The sequence below is a fragment of the Oncorhynchus masou genome, chromosome 20 (assembly GCF_036934945.1).
Source record: "Oncorhynchus masou masou isolate Uvic2021 chromosome 20, UVic_Omas_1.1, whole genome shotgun sequence".
NCBI lineage: Eukaryota > Metazoa > Chordata > Actinopteri > Salmoniformes > Salmonidae > Oncorhynchus > Oncorhynchus masou.
In genome coordinates, this window is record NC_088231.1 from 10,165,827 (window position 1) to 10,189,739 (window position 23,913).

Consider the following 23,913-nt stretch of genomic DNA (forward strand, 5'->3'; position numbering starts at 1 on the left):
TGAATACTGGGACCTTCAGCAGTACCTTCCCTTTGATTACAGCAAGAGTCTCCTTATGTCTCGGAGCCATTTAACATGTACTGTATGTAACCACTCAAATTCTTACAAACTTCTACAAACACAAGAACAGACTTATATTCACTTGCCTCTGGCTGCGTTTACAGGCAGCCCAATCCTGATATTTTTCCACTAATTGGTCTTTTGACCAATCCCAGATCTTTTTCAGTGCTGATCTGATTGGTCAAAAGACCATTTGGTGAAAAAAAATCAGACTTGGGCTCCCTGTCTAAACACAGCCTATTTGTCCTATACTTCAGGCTTGTCTGGGATATATATTTAAAAAATGAACATGAGCAATTTATACAAAACTTTATTGCATTCGTTGGTCATCCCCTTTAATTTGGTTCTCTTAAGACCTTGGTTGCATCCTTCTTCAGGGAACTGTCTGCTGATAAATGACAACATGGTGGCAGGTGTTTTGATGTGCAGCTCTAGCGTTCCATGGCCCAGCAGACTCCCATGGGGACAGGGGGATGGACACGTTCAGTACAGTAAATCCAATCCAACCAGTGGCCCTGGATTATATGCTACAGTATGTCATCACACAGACAGCCATAGTGAAGGGGGTTTACATAGAGCATAAAGTATATTACCACCAGCGGACCTTGCTTCTCTGTGCTCTGGCGAGATCGCAGATAATTGGTCAGAAGCCGCTGGAGGCCCTTGGAATATTCTCTCTGTAGCACCTGTAGAGAGATGGATAGAGGTACTGAATGCTCGAGAGAGCAAGAGTTAACATTGACATTGTCGATTGAGGACTATAAGGGTGCCTTCCAATCAGACAAATGGATGTGTAAAAGGCACTCCAACTCAATGGTTTTCAATGGGAAGATTGTGTTGGGGGGGTGCTAGGCTTGTGTTGTGCTGTCCGACATAAAATAGCCCACGTCTAATATTGAATGAGCTTCCCAAGTTACAAGTTTGGCTACAATTCTGCATGAACGAAATAGATCCACCCATGCTATTCTCTATCTAACCTTGTGAATAAACTCCAAGAACAAGATGATTATCCTGGTGGCTGGGAGGTTCAAGTTCTTGACATCTGTCTGGATGTTAGGGATGTGCTTCAACCTGAGGAAAAGAGCAGAGAGGGGGAAGACATGAACCCCACTGCTTACATTTCAGTGCTGGTTCAAGTTGTCACCAACTTTTTCAGTCACCAATTCATCAATGAACAGGCAGTAAAGTAGTTTGACAAGTGTTCAAAACTCAGTAACAAGTCATTAAAATATAGCTAGCATGTTGGCAAGTATCCGGCCAGCAACCTTCACCTGTCGACGGCAACAGCGTTCACAGGCTCCTCATCTCTACAAATAACCCCTATGTGAAACATATGTAAACTGACATTATTTGTTGCTTAGTTCTTTATTTATTAGATGCATATAATGTCCAGAGCAAAACCTAGCCTGGTGGATCCAGCCTGATCCCTTTTTACCGTTCTATTGCACTTCACATTTGATATCTGAAGTGAAGTAGAAAGGTGAACACAGCGATCCGGTTGGTTCCATCAGGACCAGGCTATTTATAACCACCATTGATAGTGTGTGTGTGTGACCCACTTGTACCTTTGATGAGTGGCCAGGAGCTGATGTATGCTGCTATGCCCATCAATGGGGCTCTGGAAAAGACCTCAACTCTTGCCTGCTCACCACCGGTCATCAATAGGGAGAACAGAAATAGGTAGGTTTAGTCTGACCTGTTCAAACTTCAACATAGTAGCCGTTCGTGTCAGATATTACCTATCCTAACTGCCATTGGTGATAGAACAGTGACTATGTATGTGTTCACAGAAACATGTATGGAGCCAGCATATGGAGACTTGCAAGATGATGTGATGGAAGTTCAGACTGGCAGACGGGCTTGATACTGATGTCTCTGAAGGGAGAAAGACCTGGCAGTCGGCATTAACATTTTACTAGACACAATTTTACTTGTATTTCTTTTATTAAATGGTATTGGACAATATGTGGAGGGAGGAACCCTGTGTATTCTGAACCAGGATCAGGGATCTCCTGTTATGAGCGGGACACCACACAGGAAGGTATGGCTACTCCGACATGTTTGCTAAGGTAGCCCAAAAACCTAAAGACAAAATGCAGATCGGCACAATATTTGTATCGGCTGGGAACGATAATAAAAGATGAAAGGTTCACATTGTTATATCAGCAGAACAGTGCTTATATTGTATTATGTAAAGTGTTTATTCTACATGGACCTGTGACTATGTTTGAAAGTTTTCAAAACAATTTGTTTTAGAATATCTACATACATTTATCAATTACATTCTTCTTATATTACTCTTTAGGCTAATGATCTATTCAAAGCTTCTCTATATCTGCCTGTAGTTATTGAGCTCAACTTGCAGGAGGTTGGTTTGTTGTGACTGAGTGAGGGGAAAGCTGTGGGCAAGTTTCTGACACCCACATCAATCCACACACCCAAGCCAACTCACGTTTGGCTTCTGTCATGGCCACCAGCATTTCTTGAGGAGCAAGCCAAAAAACAAGGCCAAATCAGCAGGTGTAATTCCCCTTTAAAGCATTACACAATCTAGTACATACAGTTGATTTTATTAAAACACTACATATATATTGAAAAATATGTTTAAAATTTCTACCAATCGATTGTTGAAAGAACAGACGACTCTCAGGCGACCAACATTTCTTTTAGTCGGGACAGGCCAAAATTTAAACTGCAATCATTTTCTCATAAAAATTGTCTTCGGGGGATAAAAAATAAAGTAGTTGAATATACATCAAATAGCCTACACAGTACAAACACAATATGTAACAGACTTTTTAGGCTTAAATACAATGTCTGGATGCAATATTCTACCCAGGAATATTCAACACTGAAATCTGTTACTCTCGTCATTCCAAATGCATCTGTGGATCTTTTCAACTGACAATACTGAAAATCAACCTGTCTTTAATGCAGGGTTTGATCTAAACATCATAAGCTATTTAGTGGAATGGTTTTTCTGCTCCTCTCTGAGAACCTCTTCCCACATTGCGTAGAGGTGAACAGCCTTTCTCCCATGTGGACCTAAATGTGCATCTTCAGCTAGTTCTGATGGGAAAACCTCTTCTCACACTCGGGGCAGCTTTAATATTTCTCCCCTGTGTGGACCCTCCGGTGCCTCTTCATGCTGGACGAGTGGGAGAAGCGCATATGACACTGGGTACAGCTGAAGGGTTTCTCCCCTGTGTGGACCCTCTGGTGCCTCTTCAGATTGCCAGCCTCAGCAAAACGCATGTGACACTGGGTACAGCTGAAGGGTTTCACCCCTGTGTGGACCCTCTGGTGGATCTCCACCTTCTGGAGGCAGCTGAAGCCTTTGTTACAGAACATGCAGAGGAACCGTTTCTCTTTACTACTGCCTGACGTTGCTCCCCCTCCCCTCCCATTGGCCCTTTGGTCCTTTGAGTTCAATACCTGATCAAAAAGGATGCAGCCCTGTGAATCAGAAGGCCCCATCAACGTAGACACTGGGTCCCGATCCCTGAGCGTGTGTAAAGGGGAGTGGGTTGCAACGTTTGGATTTGTCTCTAAGCTTTCCCTGTAATCTAAGAAATCTCTGCCTTGTGAGTGTCCTTCCCCTAAGTGAGTCTCGTCTGCATTCAAGGTCAGAGGAGCGTCGCCCTCCACTTTCACAGTCACTTCATCTATGACTATAACCCCCCCTTTCTTATTTAGGCACCCATCAGAGAATCCACTATTACTGTAATGGTTCCAGTCCCCTCTGGACAGATCAGCCTGTGTGTCTAAACCCAAGGGCATGTTGTCAGGGTCCATCTCTGTTGCGTAAGAACAAGACGGAACATCCCCACCAGTGTCTAACGTGTCACCATCACAATCTCCACGGGAATGAACCGTTCTTTGGCTCTGGTGAAATACTGGTAAGTACTCTGAACCAGGAGCAGGAGGACAGCCCAGTGGCCCGAGCCCCAGTCTCTCTGGGTCTGATCTGTGGTCAGATCCTGTGTGTAAGAGCCTGTGTGTTGCAGTTAAAGTCTCCGTGTCTGTATCTGACTTGAGGACGGTGTTCGGCGTTCCACTGACCTCGGTGATGCTGGGTCGGGTCCTACATGGCGCTGGGGCGGAGGTGGGGTCCTCCGCGGCTACAGAGGGCTCTCTAGTCTGGATGTCTCTGCTGTGCCGTGGCTCCTTCTCTCCTTTAGTCCTCTCCTGCTTGACCCCAGGACCTGCAGCCTGATAAGAAGAGAGGAGGTTATTACCGGTTCATGAGTTGAATAACAATGTCGGAAGGGAGTGTCACAAGCTTCCCTATGGCAGATAAATTACAATGTAATCAAGTGAATAGCTGAGTGGGAGCCTTTATGAAATAAACCAGACATATTTGATTTACAAAGTAACAGTAATATTTTATGCAAAGCTGTTACACTAACCTCTATCACAATAACGTGCTGGGTTGAGGTTCCATTCCCCTCATCAACAGTAATTGGTTGGTCATCTCTCAATGTATTGTGTCCCGCTGGCTTCACAAAGCTCCTGTGGCCTCCAGTGAGATGTCCTTCACCTGAGAGAGTTATTTGGGGGAAAAGAGGTGGCTCGGTTAGCTTCTGTCAATGCTCAATGGTATATTGTACACCAATGACAATGTCTAGAATTGTCAAGGATGTAAAGTGACACTTTAAATAACTTTTTGATATTCTATTTATAGATCAATTGATATGTTTACATTTACATTTAAGTCATTTAGCAGACGCTCTTATCCAGAGCGACTTACATGTTCCATGCATATATAGCCTCGTTATTGTTATATTCTGTTACCATTTACTTTTTAACTGCCTTTTTGGAAAAGGGCTCATAAGTAAGCATTTCACGGTAAAGTCTAAGCCTGTTGTATTCGGTGCATGTGACAAATAAGTTGATTTGATTTGCGTCATATTGTTTTCAATTAGTAAATCATAGGACATACAGGAACTGGTTAGAATATGATATTGTGTCTTTGAGCAAGATAGCTAAATAATCAGGGGAACTATTTCATACTATCCAAAAACTAACGAAGTGTTAACCCAATTGGTTACAAAATGTACCTCTTGACATTCCTCTGTATCGGTCGAGGATCTTGACACTACTGGGACGACTGGCGAGGACGCGCTCTCGCGTTGTCCTCTCTGCGCGCTCTCGTGCCACCTTCAGTTCCAGTAACTGTAGTTTCCTCCGCAATCCCCTGTTTTCTTTCTGGCTTTGAGTTACTTCCAGACGAAACACTGCATAGTCGTCGTCTACGAGTTTACAGATCTCTGCCACGGCTGCATTCGCTAGAACCTCCATGATGGAGGCTATCTGAGTGTGAAAACCCACACAATTGGCCATTGTTAGTTAACGTTACCACCTAGCTAGATATCATCAACCAAGCCCTGTCTCCAACGCGAATTAACGACGACCTGTGGTAAGTATGTGATGCTGTGCAGTTCAATTGGTCATATTTTAAGTTCCATGGTGTTAATAAATGTCTAAATAACAACACTAAAAACGCTAACGTGAAAAGTGTTCTTCGTCAACGTTTACTTCCGTTTACTACTTCTTCTTCAATGGTATATTTGCTTTAACACAATTTAGTGTGCATGTCGCCACCTACTGTGTGGGATGGAAACAGGATATATTCATACAACGATCAAAATAAATAAAATAAATAAACCTTGTGAAGACTTACAGAAAATGTTTGACCTCTGTCATTGCCAAAAAAGGGTATATAACAAAGTATTGAGATAAACTTTTGTTATTGACCAAATACTTATTTTCCACCATCATTTGCAAATAAATTCATAAAAAAATCCTACAATGTGATTTTCTGGATTTTTTTTCTCATTTTGTCTGTCATAGTTGAAGTGTACCTATGATGAAAATTACAGGCCTCATCTTTTTATGTGGGAGAACTTGCACAATTGGTGGCTGACTAAACACTTTTTTGCCCCACTGTATATGTATTTTTAACTTTGCATTGCTGGGAAAAGGGCTCATACGTAAACATTTCACTGTGAAGTCTACACTTGTATTCAGCACATGTAACCAAAACAATTTTATTTTATTTGAGATATGTACATAAAGGCAGGGTAAAGTGACTAGGCATCAGACTAGATAAGATTAAGAATAAAGAACAGAGTGGCAGCCACATGTGGTGTGTGTGTGTGTGTGTGTGTTGTCGGTATGCGTATGTAGTGTGAATGACTACCTTACCTCGGTATCCCACACCTACAATTATCTGTAAGGTCCCTCAGTCGAGCAGTGAATTTCAAACACAGATTCAACCACAAAGACTAGTGAGGTTTTCAAATGTCTTGCAAAGAAGGGCACCTATTGGTAGATGGGAAAGAAAAGCAGACATTGAATATCTTTTTGTGCATGGTCAAGTTATTAATTACACTTTGGATGGTGTATCAATACACCCAGTCACTACAAAGATACAGGCATCCTTTCTAACTCAGTTGCCGGAGAGGAAGGAAACAGCTCACGGATTTCCCCATGAGGCTAATTGTGACTTTAAAACAGTTAGTGTTTAATGGTTGTGATGGGAGAAAACATTGTAGTTACTCCACAATACTAACCTAATTGACAGTGTGAAAAGAAAGAAGTATGTACAGAATAAAAATATTCCAAAACATGCATCCTGTTTGCAACAAGCAATAAAGTAATACTAAAATAAAAAGTGACAAAGCAATTAACTTTTTGTCCTGAATACAAAGTGTTATGTTTGGGGCAAATCCAATAGAACACATTACTGAGTACCACACAATATTTTCAAGTAAAGTGGTCGCTGTATCATGTTATAGGTATGCTTATAATTGTAAGGACTGGGGAGTTAAGCACAGGCAAACTCTGAGTGGAAAACCTGGTTGTCTGCTTTCCACCAGACACTGGGAGATGAATATACCTTTCAGCAGGATAATAACCTAAAACACTGGAGTTGCTTACTAAGAAGACATTGAATGTTACCGAGTGGCCTGTGTAACGGGGTTAGTTATGTTTCCACATGACATGGCAGAAATATGTATTTGATGTTTAGGTATTCCTATTGGTTGGTTGAATTCACAAATCAATAAGGTGCTATGCCATTGGTCATGCTTACAGATAGGTGGAGATGGCAAACGTGGTAGGTCACTTTCTGAAATACTGTATTCTATTTTCATATTTACAATGTGCACGAGTTCATCATGTACATGTCCGTGTGTGTGTATATACAGTTGAAGTCGGAAGTTTACATACTTAGGTTGGAGTCATTAAAATTTGTTTTTCAACCACTCCACAAATTTCTTGTTAACAAACTATTCTTTTGGCAAGTCGGTTAGGACATCTACTTTGTGCATGACACAAGTAATTTTCCCAACAATTGTTTACAGACAGATTATTTCACTTATAATTCACTCTATCACAATTCCAGTGGTTCAGAAGTTTACATACACTAAGTTGACTATGACTTTTAAACAGCTTGGAAAATTCAATAAAATTATGTCATGGCTTTAGAAGCTTCTGATAGGCTAATTGACATCATTCGTCAGGATAGGCAACCGAAATGAATAATTATTGTATGTATGACGAATTTTGGCAAACAGATTTATAGACTAATACACTTGAAACAAATAGCCAAACCGAAAACTGCAGACATTACTATTATTACTATTACTGCCGCGATCAAACCGGCATAAAAAATAAATGAAAGTCAGCCAATAGCTTATTTTTTTTTTTAACAAAATGTGCGATTCACACTCCGACCTGTGAAAGGCAGTAACACAGCGTCTAGTCTGCCGGAAAACCACACACAAAAAGTAAACAGTGATCAAGAACAGTTTCCAGGTTAGCGTTGTTGTTTGGGGATTTATTAACACCCTGGAACTCAATATGACTAATTTAACTGCACAATATCACACTTACCACATGTAGTATTTAATTCGCATTGGAGACAATAAGTTTTCAATATATGTTATTTAGGTAACGCTAGCTAGATACTAACGTTAGATAACTGTATGGTTTTTCACACTCAAATAGCCTCCATCATGGAGGTGCTAGCGAATGCAGCCGTGGCAGAGGTCTGTAAACTCGTAGACGACGACTATGCAGTGTTTCGTTTGGAAATAACTCAAAGCCAGAAAGAAAACAGGACATTGCGGAGGAAACTACAGCTTCTGGAACTGAAGATGGCACGGGAGCGCGTCCTCGCCAGTCGTCCCAGTAGTGTCAAGATCCTCGACCGATACAGAGGAATGGCAAGAGGTACATTTAGCGGAAGGCCAAGGCTGTAAATATATGCTTGTCGCCTCCTGCACATGTGTTCAGTTGTGTGTGAGCGGTCCAGCTGCGACATCATCGCTCAGAGAGGTCACCCCTTTGAGTCTCCGTGCTGCCACCTACCTATATGTAAATCAATATCTCGGTGCAGTGCATCTCTCAGGAAAGGTGGTGGTTTTCGAAAGGAGTGGACATTTAGAAAGGAACCTTATAAGGAGATGCGGGGTTTTCGAAAAGGTGCCACTCAATACGTCATTTGGGTTATCGGACGTTAGTCATGGTCTGCAGAGATGACAGCAAGGATTTGGAGTTAAAAAAATATATATATTGTGAGCTGTGTCTTTGAATGTTACCTACCGGTAGCCATGTTACGTTAGGCTACGTTTTTCGTAAATGTAGATAGTATCTAACGCTATCAATCAAATGTTTATAAAGCCCTTCTTACATCAGCTAATGTCACAAAGTGGTGTACAGAAACCCAGCCTAAAACCCCAAATGGCAAGAAATGCAGGTGTAGAAGTACAGTGGCTAGGAAAAACTCCCTAGAAAGGCCAGAACCTATGAAGAAACCCAGAGGAACCAGGCTATGAGGGGTGGCCAGTCCTCCTCTGGCTGTGCCGGGTGGCGATTATAACAGAACATGGCCACGATGTTCAAATGTTCATAGATGACCAGCATGGTCAAATAATAATAATCACAGTGTTTGTCGAGGGTGGAACAGGTCAGCACATCAGGAGTAAATGTCAGTTGGCTTTTCATAGCCGATCATCCAGAGTATCTCTACCGCTCCTGCTGTCCCTAGAGAGTTGAAAACAGCAGGTTTGGGACAGGTAGCACATGCGGTGAACAGGTCAGGATTCCATAGCCGCAGGCAGAACAGTTGAAACTGGAGCAGCAGCACGGCCAGGTGGACAGGGGACAGCAAGGAGTCATCAGGCCGGGTAGTCCTGAGACATGGTCCTAGGGCTCATGTCCTCTGAGAAAGAAAGGAAGAGAGAGAGATTTAGAGAGAGCATACTGAAATTTACACAGGACACCGGATAAGACCCCCCCGGACAGGGCCAAACAGGCAGGATGTAACAGGGAGGATATAACCCCACCCACTTTGCCAAAGCACAGCCCCCACACCACTAGAGGGATATCTTCAACCACCAACTTACCATCCTGAGACAAGGCCGAGTATAGCCAACAAAGATCTCCGCCAAGGGTGGGTGCCAACCCGTACAGGAGGACAACAGTGACTCAACCCACTCAAGTGACACACCCCTCCTAGGGACGGCATGGAAGAGCACCAGTAAGCCAGTGACTCAGCCCCTGTAATAGGGTTAGAGGCAGAGAATCCCAGTGGAGAGAGGGGAACCCGCCAGGCAGAGACAGCAAGAGTGGTTCGTTCCTCCAGTTCCTTTCCGTTCACCTTCACACTCCTGGGACAGACGACACTCAATCATGGGACCTACTGAAGAGGCGAGTCTTCAATAAAGACTTAAAGGTTGAGACAGAGTCTGCGTCTCTCACATGGGTAGGCAGACCATTCCATGAAAATGGAGCTCTATAGGAGAAAGCCCTGCTTCCAGCTGTTAGCTTAGAAATTCTAGGGACAGTAAGGAGGCCTGCGTCTTGTGACCGTAGCGTACGTGTAGGTATGTACGGCAGGACCAAATCAGAAAGATAGGGAGGAGCAAGCCCATGTAATGCTTTGTAGGTTTGCCTTAACAGGAAGCCAGTGTAGAGAGGCTAGCACTGGAGTAATATGATTTAAAAAAATTGGTTTGCTACCTTATAAAGAATGCATTAATTTTACAATGCATGTTACCTTACATCCTTGCCAAATCTAGGCAGTATCAATTGTGTACAATATAGCATTGATAGTAGCTAACCTAACCACCTCTTTTCCCCCAATCACTCTCAGGTGAAGGAAATCTCACTGGAGGCCACAGGAGCTTTGTGAAGCCAGCGGGACACAATACATGGAGCGATGACCAACCAATCACTGTTGATGAGGGGAGTAGAACCTCAATCCAGCACGTTATCATGATAGAGGTTAGTGTAACAGTATTACATCAAAATTACAGTACATCAAATGTGGCCAGTTTATTTCAGAAAGGCTCCGCTCAGCTATTCACTTCTTTACATGTAACATCCTCATTTATCTGCCAGAGGAGCTTATGAGACTTCCTTACTACATTGTTATCCAATTAAACTCATGTACCGGTAATAACCTTCTTTCTTCTTGTGTCAGTCTGCAGATACGGAGGCTGCAGGTCCTGGAGGATTGTCTCTGGTCAAGCTTGAGAGTTCTGGAGGAGAGGAGGACCCACGGCACAGCAGAGACATTCCTACTGGAGCAGCTGGCGCGCCCCCTGTAGCCATGGAGAACCCCACCACCCTCCCAGTGCAGCTCAGGACCCGATGCAGAATCACGGAGGTCAGTGGAACGCCGAACGCCGTCCTCAAGTCAGAGACTGACACCGAGACTTTAACGCGGCTGGGACAACTCGACTCTCCTCCTGCTCGCTCAGAGTATTTACTTTATGGTAACATGAGCCTGAGGACGGTTCTGCCCCTTCAGGACTCATGTGACATGTTACAGACTCAGAATGACCCGTCCTGTTCATATGTTACGGAGACAGAGATGATACCTGGTGACATGCCATTGGTTTTGGATACACAGACTAATCCAATGAGAGGGGACTGGAACCGGTACAGTAGTAGTGTATACTCTGAAGGGTGCCTAGATAAGAAAGGGGATGATCTGGTCGTAGATGAGGTCACTGTGAAAGTGGAGGGTGACCCTTCCTCTGACATGGAATGCAGACTTCACTTAGGAGAAGATCACTCGCAGGGCAACACCAGTGACTTCTTAGACTACAGGGAAAGCTTACAGACAAATCGAAATGTTGCGACCCACTCCCCTTTACACACAGTGTCCACATCGATGGCACCTTTCGATTCACACGGCCACATCCTTTTCGATCAGGAATTGAACTCAAACGACAGGGCTAGAGCGCAGGCTCAGGAAGGGGAAGCAACATCAGACAATAGTAAAGAGGAACGGTTCCTCTGCATGTTCTGTAACAAAGGCTTCAGCTGCCCCCAGAAGGTGGAGATCCACCAGAGGGTCCATACAGGGGAGAAATCCTTCAGCTGTACCCAGTGTCACATGCACTTCGCCAAGGCTGGCAACCTGAAGAGGCACCATATGGTCCACACAGGGGAGAAACCCTTTAGCTGTAGCCAGTGTCACATGCGCTTCGCCCAGGCTGGTGACCTAAAGAGACACCAGCGCGTCCACACAGGGGAGAAACCCTTCAGCTGTAGCCAGTGTCACATGCGTTTCACCCAGACTGGTGACCTGAAGAGGCACCAGAGGGTCCACATGGGAGAGAGGCCGTTTGCCAGTACGCACTGTGGGAAGAGGTCCTCAGAGAGGAGCTACCTCAGGATGCACCAGCAGATAAACCATTCCACTCAATAACATAAAGTAACCATTCCACTCGATAGATCAAACCCTGATTTAAAGACAAATATACATTTTCATTCTTGTAAGCAGAATATATCCACATATGCATTTAGAATAACGAGAGTAACAGATTTCAATGTTGAATATTCCTGGGTAAAATATTGCATCCAGACATTGTGTGGAACACCTTCCTAATATTGAGGTGTCGAAAGCGTTCCACCGCATGCTGGCCAATGTTGACTTGCTTACCACAGCTGTGTGAAGTTGGCTGGATGTCCTTTGGGTGTTGGACCATTCTTGATACACATGTAAATTGTTGAGCGAGAAAAACCCAGCAACGTTGCAGTTTTTGACACACGGTGTGCCTTGCACCTACTACCATACCCCGTTCATAGGCACTTAACATTGTTTTGTCTTGCCCATTGACCCTCTAAATGGCACACATACACAATCCATGTCTCAGTTGTCTCGAGGCTTAAAAATCGTTCTTTAACCTGTCTCCTCCCCTTTTTCTACACTGATTTTTAAGTAGATTTAACAAGTGACATCAATAAGGGATCTTAGCTTTCACCTGATTTCACCTGGTCAGTCCGTCATGGAAAGTACACTAATGTTTTGTACACAGTGTATATCCACCATGATGGGCTTCACAGCAACAGTAAACATGTCTAGACAGGAGAGATGCTTGTTCAAACTTTAGAACTTCAGTTGATTGCTATAGCGCCCTCATGAGCCAATCAGTGTAATTTTGTAAATGCCAGGGCCCGGTTTCCCAAAATGGTTCTGAAGATGACAAGGAAGAGAGTGGAGAAGAGAAAGATGCTCGTCACCTTTATTAATTCAGCCATTTACTTAGATAACTAGCAAGTTAAGCTTAGGCAAATTGTGTTTTTCACGCAGGAAATATCTTGCTGCATTTTTGTAAACGCAGATCTAAAATGCTTTTTGTAATATCTGTCAAATGCAAAATTGGCTTTAAGCAAAACATTAGGAAATGTCGCTGGCTACATTCTTTCTGTGATAAACATTAAACTATGGCCATGTATCACTTTTGCAAAAAAAAAAAAAACCTTGCTTTTTCATTCTAAGTTAATTTATTTGTGTGGCTGCCAGTCAAATAGCTTTGCACTTCTGTTGTCATCTGATGAAAATGAAGCTATTTTCTCCTGAATGTGTTTCACTAATGTATTTATTGTGAAGGAAAACTATAGTTGCACATCCCTGATCACTCTATTGAAGCCAAAAAACACTGACTTTCAATATAAAACGCGACCCCTGTCTACACAGCTGGACTCACCTGCTCCCGCTTTCTCCCGTTGTGCTATTTGCAAACCAACTGTTTTGGGGAACTGCGGTAAGCTTCATAAAATTATGTCTAATGAAGAACTCCATATGCTTTATCTCCTAACGTATTGCACAAGTTGACTGCAGGTACATGCTTAATAGGATCAGACCCATTTTTAAATTTTCGCCTAAAATGAGATACCCAAATCTAACTGCCTGTTCAGGACCTGAAGCAAGGATATGCATATTCTTGATACCATTTAAAAAGAAACACTTTGACGTTTGAGGAAATGTGAAGTTAATGTAGGAGAATATAACACATTAGATCTGGTAAAAGATCATACAAACAAACAAAAACATGTTCCATCATATTTTCGGGAATGCAAGAGTTGAGTGAGGATTCTGTGTAATTTAGATGTTGTCCACAAGATGGCAGCAGTGTGTGCAAAAGCTTCAGACTGGGGGGTGAAGCCAGAGACAGCAGTGAGGTCAAACTGTAGAACACAGTTTCTACATCTGAATATAAACATGTATTTTTTTCTAACAAAACTACACTACACTTTATCTCTGGAACCCTCAAGATGACAAATCAGATCAAGTTTACTGAATGTAAGTACATTTTTTTTTTTACTTTCGAGTTGAATGTATCAAACCAGTTGCCGTGATGTGTTTTGTTGTGTATTTCTGTAATAGCTACTGTAAATTGGACACTGCAGTAAGATTAACAATAATTTAAGCTTGCCCATATAAGACAAGTCCCGTAAAGTTGGCTGTTGTATACAATGTTTTCTAGTCACATTATCGCATATGGGGCGGCAGGGTAGCCTAGTGGTTAGATTGTTGGACTAGTAACCAGAAGATTGCAAGTTCAAACAAATCTGTCATTCTGCCCCTGAACAGGCAGTTAACCCACTGTTCCTAGGCCGTCATTGAAAATAAGAATTTGTTCTTAACTGACTCGCCTGGTTAAATAAAGGTAAAAAAGATATATATATATATTGAGCAACAACTGTCCCGGTTTAGGGACACCGATCCCATAGAGGTTTAAGTAGCTACAAATATAAAAATGTATTTAAAAACTGCAAAGAAATAGTTAATACGGTATTGGTAAACCATTCTGTGGCTGTTTCCAAATACCCCAGTATACACGGTTTACCTCCCAAGCCTAGTTCTTAAATGTTTCTACACTCGGTGTATAAGGCATATACTGTAAAACGCCGAAAAGGTCTGTTATGTATTGTGTTTGTAATGTGTAAGCTATAATGATGTTCACAAATGCCTATTTCATTACCTCCATTCAGTACTTATTTTTTTTTCAAGACAGGATGCATCAGAATATGAATGCAGATTTGTAGTTTTTTTATTTTTTTCACCTTTATTTAACCAGGTAGGCAAGTTGAGAACAAGTTCTCATTTACAATTGCGACCTGGCCAAGATAAAGCAAAGCAGTTCGACACATACAACACAGAGTTATACATGGAGTAAAACAAACATACAGTCAATAATACAGTAGAAAAATAAGTCTATATACAATGTGAGCAAATGAGGTGAGATAAGGGAGGTAAGTGCAAAAAAAGGCCATGGTGGCGAAGTAAATACAATATAGCAAGTGAAACACTGGAATGGTAGATTTGCAGTGGAAGAATGTGAAAAGTAGAGAGAAATAATGGGGTGCAAATTAGCAAAATAAATAAATACAGTAGGGGGAGAGGTAGTTGTTTGGGCTAAATTATAGATGGGCTATGTACAGGTGCAGTAATCTGTGAGCTGCTCTGACAGCTGGTGCTTAAAGCTAGTGAGGGAGATAAGTGTTTCCAGTTTGAGGTTTTTGTAGCTCGTTCCAGTCATTTGCAGCAGAGAACTGGAAAGAGAGGCGGCCAAAGGAAGAATTGGTTTTGAGGGTGACCAGAGAGATATACCTGCTGGAGCGCATGCTACAGGTGGGTGATGCTATGGTGACCAGCAAGCTGAGATAAGGGGGGACTTTACCTAGCAGGGTCTTGTAGATGACGTGGAGCCAGTGGGTTTGGCGACGAGTATGAAGCGAGGGCCAGCCAACAAGAGCGTACAGGTCGCAGTGGTGGGTAGTATATGGGGCTTGGTGACAAAACAGATGGCACTGTGATAGACTTCATCCATATAGACTCAGTAGGGTATTGTGATAAACTGAGTAGGGTATTGGAGGCTATTTTGTAAATTACATCGCCAAAGTCGAGGATCGGTAGGATGGTCAGTTTTACAAGGGTATGTTTGGCAGCATGAGTGAAGGATGTTTGTTTGCGAAATAGGAAGCCAATTCTAGATTTAACTTTGGATTGGAGATGTTTGATGTGAGTCTGGAAGGAGAGTTTACAGTCTAACCAGACACCTATATATTTGTAGTTGTCCACGTATTCCTAGTCAGAACCGTCCAGAGTAGTGATGTTGGACGGGCGGGCAGGTGCAGGCAGCGATCGGTTGAAGAGCATGCATTTAGTTTGACTTGTATTTAAGAGCAATTTGGGGCCACGGAAGGAGAGTTGTGGCATTGAAGCTCGTCTGGAGGGTTGTTAACACAGTGTCCAAAGAAGGGCCAGATGTATACAGAATGGTGTCGCCTGCGTAGAGGTGGATCAGAGAATCACCAGCAGCAAGAGCGACATCATTAATGTGTACAGAGAAAAGAGTCAGCCTGAGAATTGAACCCTGTGGCACCCCCATAGACTGCCATAGGTCCGGACAACAGGCCCTCCGATTTGACACACTGAACTCTATCAGAGAAGTAGTTGGTGAACCAGGCGAGGCAGTCATTTGCGAAACCAAGGCTATTGAGTCTGCCGATAAGAATGTGTTGATTGACAGAGTCGAAAGCCTTGGCCAGGTCGATGAATATGGCTGCACAGTACAGACTTTTATCAATGGCAGTTATGATATCTTTTAGGACCTTGAGAGTGGCTGAGGTGCACCCATGACCAGCTCGGAAACCAGATTGCATAGTGGAGAAGGTATGGTAGGATTCAAAATGGTTGGTGATCTGTTTATTGACTTGGCTTTCAAAGATTTAAGAAAGGCAGGGCAGGATGGATATAGGTCTATAACAGTTTGGGTCTAGAGTGTCTCCCCCTTTGAAAAGGGGGATGACGACGGCAGCTTACCAATTTTTGGGGATCTTAGACGATACGAAAGAGAGGTTGAAGAGGCTAGTAATAGGGGTTGAAACAATTGTGGCGGATCATTTTAGAAAGATAGGGTCCAGGACGTCTAGCCCAGCTGATTTGTAAAGGTCCAGATTTTGCATCTCTTTCAGAACATCAGCTATCTGGATTTGGGTGAAGGAGAAGTAGGGGAGGCTTGGGCAAGTTGCTGTGGGGGGTGCAGAGCTGTTGGCCGCGGTAGGGGTAGCTAGGTGGAAAGCATGGCCAGCCGTAGAAAAATGCTTCTTGAAATTCTCAATTATCGTAGATTTATCGGTGGTGACAGTGTTTCCTAGCCTCAGTGCAGTGGGAAGCTGGGAGGTGCTCTTATTCTCCATGGACTTTAGTGTCCCAGAACTTTTTGGAGTTACATCCTTCTACAGGATGCAAATTTCTGTTTGAAAAAGCTAGCCTTTGCTTTCCTAACTGCCTGTGTATATTGGTTCCTAACTTCCCTGAATAGTTGCATATCACGGGGGCTATTCAATGCTAATGCAGTACATCACAGGATGTTTTTGTGCTGGTCAAAGGCAGTCAAGTCTGGAGTGAACCAAGGGCTATATCTGTTCTTAGTTCTCCATTTTTTTGAATGGGGCATGCTTATTGAAGATGATGAGGAAAACACTTTTTTAAAGAGCAACCAGACACCCTCTACTGACGGGATGAGCTCAATATCCTTCCAGGATACTCGGGCCAGGTCGATTAGAAAGGCCTGCTCGCTGAAGTGTTTTAGGGAGCGTTTGACAGTGATGAGGGGTGGTCGTTTGACCGCGGACCAATTATGGACGCAGGCAGTCATCACTGAGATCCTGGTTGAAGATAGCAGAGGTGTATTTAGAGAGCAGGTTGGTCAGGATGATCTCTGTGAGGGTGCCCATGTTTACGGATTTAGGGTTGTACCTGGAAGGTTCCTTGATAATTTGTGTGAGATTGAGGGCATCTAGCTTAGAATGTAGGATGGACTGGGTGTTGAGCATATTATCTTGATTGTCCTTCGAGATATGATTTCTCTGCCGTTGTTATCATGGATTCACATACAGAACTGATGTCCTCTCCCAATGAACTACAGATTGCTGTCATCTTGCTGTTCTCCTGTTTAAATGCCTAGGAAATGGTTTCATAGAAGGTCTAGGCAGCAGGTAGCCTAGTGGTTAGAGTGTTGGACTAGTATCCAAAAGGTTGCAAGATCAAATCCCCAAGCTGACAAGGTAAAAATCTGTCATTCTGCCCCTGAATAATGCAGTTAACCCACTGTTCCTAGGCCAACATTTAAAATAAGAATTTGTTCTTTGTTCCTAGTTAAATAAAGGCAAAATAAAAAGGCCTGCCTCAGTTACCTCCATGGTTACCCCACCAATAAAGGCAAGGGTGGGTGTTCACCACAAGAGGTACCTAGCCTATAACACAGCACACAATCCCAACAACACCCAAACAATAGCTAGAGGTCAAGGAGGGAGCTGAAAGACTTGCTTCAATTTCTTAAAGTAGGGGTCGCAACATAAATGTATAATTATTTAATTAACTACTGGAGTTTATTTGGCCAAGTGCAACTGCACTCTACTTAGCAGCGATCTCTCAGTTTGGCAGCTGCGCGAGTATGAGAGGTAGAGGGAGATGCCCGTGTGCTTCGCAGTTTACTAATCTTTTTTCTGCAGTTTTGTTGAAGATCCATCCGCAACCCACACGCTGCAGCGCTGTCGTTCAAGCCACTGACTTGTTATTCCCAGTCGCCATCACTCACCGCTGTCATGAAATGGACTCATGCTAGAACTCACAAGTTATGACTGAGCTCAATCGTCATGAAACGCAAATACAGTAATGACTTTTTGTCTCTTTCATACAAACTTTGAGGAATAACGAGGAGTGCCCACAATATGTTTTGTGTGGGGAAGTGCATAGTAATGAGTCTCAAAACGAACAAATTAATAGAATGACACGTACTGACCAAACATCCAGGCACAACATGACGGTAAACCCAGGGAGTTCTTTCAGAACAGGGCAGAATGCTTCAGGAAACAGTGCTTCGAAAGTGGAAAAGTAAGTCAACTAGCAAGGCATTGTTGTCATTTAATGTATGCATAAATAAGGGAGTACTATCTCTCATAGTAGATGTGAGTTTCTCTTTCAAAAAAATCCTCTGGTCTTGTAACGTTACAAAGGTAACGTAAACTCACCCCACTCCGTAGAAATGTGCGCAACCACAACATTCAAACGAGGCTAATGGGACTGTGTTGACTTCAAAATCGGGGTGTGAATTTCTTTTCAAGCGTTGATCGACATGGTAATGGCTCTATAGTATTGGAGAGAAGTTGAAAAACACCCTTCGTTACATTGTGACGTGTCGTAACGTACAGCACGCATAAAGCAACTATTTCTGTCTTACAATCTCTCTCCACCAGGTGTCGTAGCACTTCTCTCGTCATTTTAAAACAAGAATTGGACAGTGACGGGGGTAAGGGGGATACCTAGTCATTTTTTGCATCATCACAGCAAGCGATCATGACTCAAAGCCGCTGTTAACTTCTAAGATCACTTTAGCACTGCGCTAAAAACCTGATTCAAATTCGACACAAACTTTCAAATAGGTATGTAATGACACATTATATAAAGTCCTTTATAGTGTTTTATTTACATTTTAGAGGCGATCAGTTGGACAGATCGAGTAAAAAAAAAAGCAGTTTTCCCACATCTCTCCTTCTCACTATCACGCATTAATTTCGCTTCCCCACCCGCCATTTATAAAAAGACCTGACGGGGCTCATTGTCTTCTTGAATTATGCAGAAACGGGCAGCGTGGGGGTCATATAATTGATTCTGTAGGAAAGGGTAGAAATTGTGCTTTACAATGGTATTGACATTACAGTTGATCTGGAAGTATTACGTTTTTGGGCCGCTACAATAAGGTCAATTGTACGGACCAAGGTGATGCACAAAAGTGAGTGAGTTTACATTTAATAGTTAACGTTAGCCAAAGCAAGCTAACTAACTACTGAGCGTGCAACCATAAGAAACAGTACAGATGAAGATTAAAAATCATCAGGCATACAGTACATTTTACTGTAGACATTATTGTTAAACAAGTCTAGATTGGAACTGTTGCTGTTAAAATACAAGTAATAATTCATTGAAGCAAGATGCTTTTTGAGGCAAACACTCACACAGTTCTGGGTTGATCATCTGCAGCATTAAGCGGTCTCCTGCCTGACTGAGAAAGCAGTAGATGTTCTGATCCAGTTTGGCACCACATGCCTATACAAGTCAGGGTTCTCAAGTCCAGAAACCTTGTCAATGCTGAGCATGACCTCAGTGTTGCACTGTGAAAAACTGAGCCCAGAATAGACCTACTTGTTGAAAACTTCAACCAGCCACACACCTCTCATTAGGACTGTGTGTATGTAGGTGTTTTCTGGTCTACATCTGTGTGATGTGATCAATCAGTTTATTCCAGTTCAAAATAGAAAAATAAGTATTTTAAACAGCGACTGTTCCAACCTAGACGTTCTATCAACAATAATTTCTACAGTAAGATGTACAGTAGGCCTGACATTTTATCTGTACTGTTACTTAGGGTTGCACGTTCAAAAAGCCTGTGTGTGTGTGTTTTGTTATACATCTGTGTGATGTGATCAATCCTTTTATTCCAGTTCAATCATTTATTGTATTTAACAGCAACAGTTCCAACCTAGACAGGTATGTAATGGGGAAAAATAAACATGAAAAGATATTTATGGGTATTTCATTGTTTATGTATATATTGCATGTTGTTAGGCATAAAGGCAATGAAATGTGCCAATATTTATGTATAGTTGCATATTTTCCTAAGCTTGGGTCCCAGGACAACACAGAATTTCTAATTTGGGTCCCAAGCTGAAAAAGGTTTAAGATCCCCTGCTCTAGTGTCATTGTGTCACAACGTGAGGGGCTGAGCATTAGGATGGACGCTGACAAGCTGTACGCCTGCCCCACGTTTGGGAACTGCTTTACTGAGGCAAACTATGTGAAGAGGCACCAGACCGTTCTCACCAAGGCCCTTCAAGTGAAGAGCTTCTCCTTCCTGAGTAGCCTTAACAGACATAGGAGTGTCCACAATGGGGAGAAATCGTAGCAGTGTGGCTTGAGATGTACACCAGGGATATGAGAATTATTCTTTATCTGACATATTATGGTTATCATGTTTAGTGTCTTGGGGTACAGTAAGAGTTTTTGGATTACTAAGTCCTTCAGTTGAACATCTGGGTATGCTCACATGACTTGTTGTTTGAGGTGCTGGCATTAAAGTGTAACACTACATTTCCCCCTCTGAGTTTGGTTTTGTCTGTGTTCTATTCATAACAACATAATGTTCCTATTTTTGTATTATTATTTTACATAATCAGGTGGTCTGGAGGTGAAATGCACACCTATTTAGGTGAGGTGCTGGCTAGCTGAAAAGGAGAGCCTCAGATGCAATAATTTAATAACCAATGTTTTGACAGACAACCTGACTTCATCTGTTCCTTTATGTAAAAAAATAAAAAGGGTGATCAAATCTGTCAGCAAATTAAAATCATGTTGTATTTTTTATATGAAACCTATAGGTTTCTGTCCTTACCACTGATAGGATCTAGCCACCCTTTCTTTTTAGGTCAGTAGCTAGGTTTCCATCCAATTTGCAACAGATTTTAATGTGAATATTCTAACATCTGCATAAAACAGTATGCATTTTCTCACCAGTGACGTGTTTCGATCAAACTGACTTTTTGAGGATAAAAGGCTGTGTGTGACGATGTAGTTCACATATAAAAATAACTTTTACAGTTCCAATTCCCATGTACTGAATGAAAATACAAGTTAAATAGGTTTCCATCGCATTTTCAAATTTTTTTTTTTACAAAAATTGTGCCGTTACGGGGTTGGGTAGGTTACTTTCTAAATTTAATCCGTTACATTATTGATTACAATTTGACAGGTAACTAACTTTTTGATTACCCAAACTCAGTAGTGTAATCGAATTATATTCAGTTACTTTTAAATGACTTTCCCCTTAAGAGGCATTAGAAGAAGACCAAAAATGTATGCTACCAATTGCAGGATAAATCAATGTTAAAGTTTACATAGCTGGCCATATATAGTTACCTTTTACTTTATGGGTTGGTTATGTAGGCTTCTTCTAACCTATCGCTTTATGCTACATATAATAAATACTATGAAATAGTATCTTTACATTTAAAAACCAAAGTCTATCAAAATTCCAGCCATTCCAATAAATGGTATACCCCTTGATCTTGAAGGATAGGACTTGGAAATATGTAAGTATAGATTAGCCAAATTGTTTTACCTGAGCATAACCTCAACTAAGGATTTATTAGCAAGCCCTATTATTACGGAAATTGTTATAAACAAGTCTGCTCTGAAAGATTACTGATCGTGAAATGTTTTATGTGTAATGTAATAAACAGTACAATTTTTCAAAGAACAGCCCGCATACCCTTTTCATTGAGCCACACTTTGAGCTGTGACGCCAACCAATTGAGCGCAATAGTAATGGCGTCTTTTTGTATGCACTAACGGAGGCTAACTCCGCCATGGCTCTTTGGCCAAAGCCTATGGGGAAATTAATGATTTTTTTGTTGTTGATAATATCACCGAAAATAAAGTCTGTGGTAAACACAGTTTCAGGAGAATTTATACGATTTGTTCTATGAGACAATATTCATCAGCTAACCATACTTTGTGAATTTGGAAGCATTTATATAATCAAAACAACCACATAAAGGCTTCATAATTCATAAAGGTCATGATAACTGACTGATATTATCTCATTGAACAAAATGTAAAGGATCTCCTAACGAAGAAGAGGTAGAAAATGCTAAATCATCTGTGGTTTTTAGGACGACAAGCTTGCAAGGTCTACGCCTATAAAATCCTTTCTCTCACCTCCATTCTGCCAGTAAGAACATGCAAGAAAAAGGCTGTGACCTCGGCAATTTCCCTTCAAAATAAAAGTCCTGCAATGAAGATGGCTAAAAAATTATAATAATGGTTGAAATTCGTAACATTTTATGAGAAAATGTTAGCAGACTTAGAATTGTCTTTAATAATATCAAAAAAGGAAAAAAGTGAATCGCCATAATTGCATGAATAATGTCATAGCATTGACATTATTGTTAACAGCATTAAAGGTAATGATTACTAGATAGTTATTATGTTAATTGCCTGTACCACCTAAAAGGTGGGGTCCATTCTACTCAGGAGCACTTCTACTTTCCAAATCCATTGAGTTTACAACGCGACGAGCATCACTGTTCATTTTGCAGCCAAAGTCTGGCCTATCAGTTTCAATGCAGTAGGATTTTCATATTGAACATACATATTGCATTGCACTACACTATGAAACAAAGATAAATGACAAAGAATGATAGTAAAAAAGCTTTGGACCACCTTAAATTAAGTTTCGGCAAAAAGGCATACTCAGCTCCATCATTCATTAAATCAGATGGCTCATTCACCACAAAACTCACTGATATTGCAAACTAATTTAATTATTTTTTTCCATTGGCAAGATTAGCAAACTTAAGCATGACATGCCAGCAACAAATGCTGACACTACACATCAAAGTATATATGACCAAATTATGAAGGACAACCATTGTAATTTTGAATTCTGTAAAGTGAGTGTGGAAGAGGTGAAAATATTATTATTGTTGTCTATCAACAATGACAAGCCACCCAGGTCTGACAACTTGGATGGAAAATGACTGAGGATAAAAGCGGACAATATTATCACTCATCTTTGCCATATCTTCAATTGAAACCTACTAGAAAGTGCGTGCCTTCAGGCCTGGAGGGAAGCTAAAGTCATTCCGCTACCTAAGAATAGTAAAGCCCCCTTTACTTGCTCATATAGCCGACCAATCAGCCTGTTACCAACCTTTAGTAAACTTTTGGAAAAAAAATGCGTTTGACCAGATACAATGCTATTTTACAGTAAACAAATTTACAACAGATTTACAACTTTTTTGGCCCTTTACTTTAAAAAAATCTTTACTAACGACATACCACTGGCTTTGGGTAAGGCCAGTGTGTCTATGTATGTGGATGAATCAAAACTATACACATCAACTACTACAGCGACTGAAATGACTGCAACACTTAACAAAGATCTACAGTTAGTTTCAGAATGGGTGGCAGGGAATAAGTTAGTCCTAAATATTTCCAAAACTAAACTGCTTGGAGTAACACCGTCATGGTCAAACCATATTGATACAACAGTAGCTAAGATGGGGAGAAGTCTGTACATAATAAAGCGTTACTCTGCCTTCTTAACAACACTAGCAACAAGGCAGGTCCTACAGGCTCTAGTTTCGTTGCACCTGGACTACTGTTCAGTCGTGTGATCAGGTGCCACAAAGAGGGACTCAGGAAAAATGCAATAGTCTCAGAACAGGGCAGCACGGCTGGCCCTTGGATGTACAGAGTGCTAATATTAATAATATGCATGTGTAACAGTATAGACTTTACGTCCGTCCCCCCGATCTGGGCGCGAATCAGGGACGCTCAGCACACGTCAACAGTCACCCTCAAAGCATTGTTACCCATCCCTCCCCAAAAGCCGCGGCCCTTGCAGAGCAAGGGGAACCACTACTTCAAGGTCTCAGAGCAAGTGACGTCACTGATTGAAACGCCACTAGCGCGCACCACCG

The 23,913-nt window shown here is 41.9% G+C and overlaps 2 protein-coding genes across 5 annotated transcripts; one reads left to right on the forward strand and one right to left on the reverse strand.

Moving 5' to 3' along the window:
• Positions 1-354: 354 nt before the first annotated feature.
• Positions 355-5,655, reverse strand: LOC135506921 (zinc finger protein 449-like). Of its 3 annotated transcripts, none has more exons than XM_064926351.1 (6): positions 5,121-5,655; positions 4,470-4,600; positions 4,123-4,272; positions 1,626-2,142; positions 1,038-1,131; positions 355-746 (listed from the first exon to the last, which is right to left on the reverse strand). In XM_064926351.1, the coding sequence occupies exons 1-4, from the start codon at positions 5,401-5,403 to the stop codon at positions 2,125-2,127; spliced, it is 582 nt and encodes a 193-aa protein (XP_064782423.1). In that variant the 5' UTR covers positions 5,404-5,655; the 3' UTR covers positions 355-746; positions 1,038-1,131; positions 1,626-2,124. The 3 variants fall into 3 exon arrangements, with proteins under 3 accessions (XP_064782423.1, XP_064782422.1, XP_064782421.1); XM_064926350.1 differs by having other exon boundaries at positions 1,626-2,542; XM_064926349.1 differs by having other exon boundaries at positions 1,626-4,272.
• A 2,213-nt stretch (positions 5,656-7,868) lies between these two features.
• On the forward strand, positions 7,869-12,919 carry LOC135506923 (gastrula zinc finger protein XlCGF53.1-like). Of its 2 annotated transcripts, none has more exons than XM_064926352.1 (3): positions 7,869-8,298; positions 10,223-10,353; positions 10,553-12,919. In XM_064926352.1, exons 1-3 carry the CDS (start codon positions 8,052-8,054, stop codon positions 11,786-11,788), a joined length of 1,614 nt encoding a protein of 537 aa, XP_064782424.1. In that variant the 5' UTR covers positions 7,869-8,051; the 3' UTR covers positions 11,789-12,919. The 2 variants fall into 2 exon arrangements, with proteins under 2 accessions (XP_064782424.1, XP_064782425.1); XM_064926353.1 differs by having other exon boundaries at positions 8,217-9,832.
• Positions 12,920-23,913: the final 10,994 nt, after the last annotated feature.

What these genes read in the sequence shown, in the direction of transcription:
- LOC135506923 (XM_064926352.1), top strand. Translation starts at nt 8,052, where the DNA reads ATGGTTTTTCACACTCAAATAGCCTCCATCATGGAGGTGCTAGCGAAT. An exon ending in ATACAGAGGAATGGCAAGAG is followed by an intron (nt 8,299 to 10,222) that starts GTACATTTAGCG and finishes AATCACTCTCAG; the next exon opens with GTGAAGGAAATCTCACTGGA. An exon ending in AGCACGTTATCATGATAGAG is followed by an intron (nt 10,354 to 10,552) that starts GTTAGTGTAACA and finishes TTCTTGTGTCAG; the next exon opens with TCTGCAGATACGGAGGCTGC.
- LOC135506921 (XM_064926349.1), bottom strand. Translation starts at nt 5,403, where the DNA reads ATGGCCAATTGTGTGGGTTTTCACACTCAGATAGCCTCCATCATGGAG. An exon ending in ATACAGAGGAATGTCAAGAG is followed by an intron (nt 4,601 to 5,120) that starts GTACATTTTGTA and finishes TAACTCTCTCAG; the next exon opens with GTGAAGGACATCTCACTGGA. An exon ending in AGCACGTTATTGTGATAGAG is followed by an intron (nt 4,273 to 4,469) that starts GTTAGTGTAACA and finishes TCTTCTTATCAG; the next exon opens with GCTGCAGGTCCTGGGGTCAA.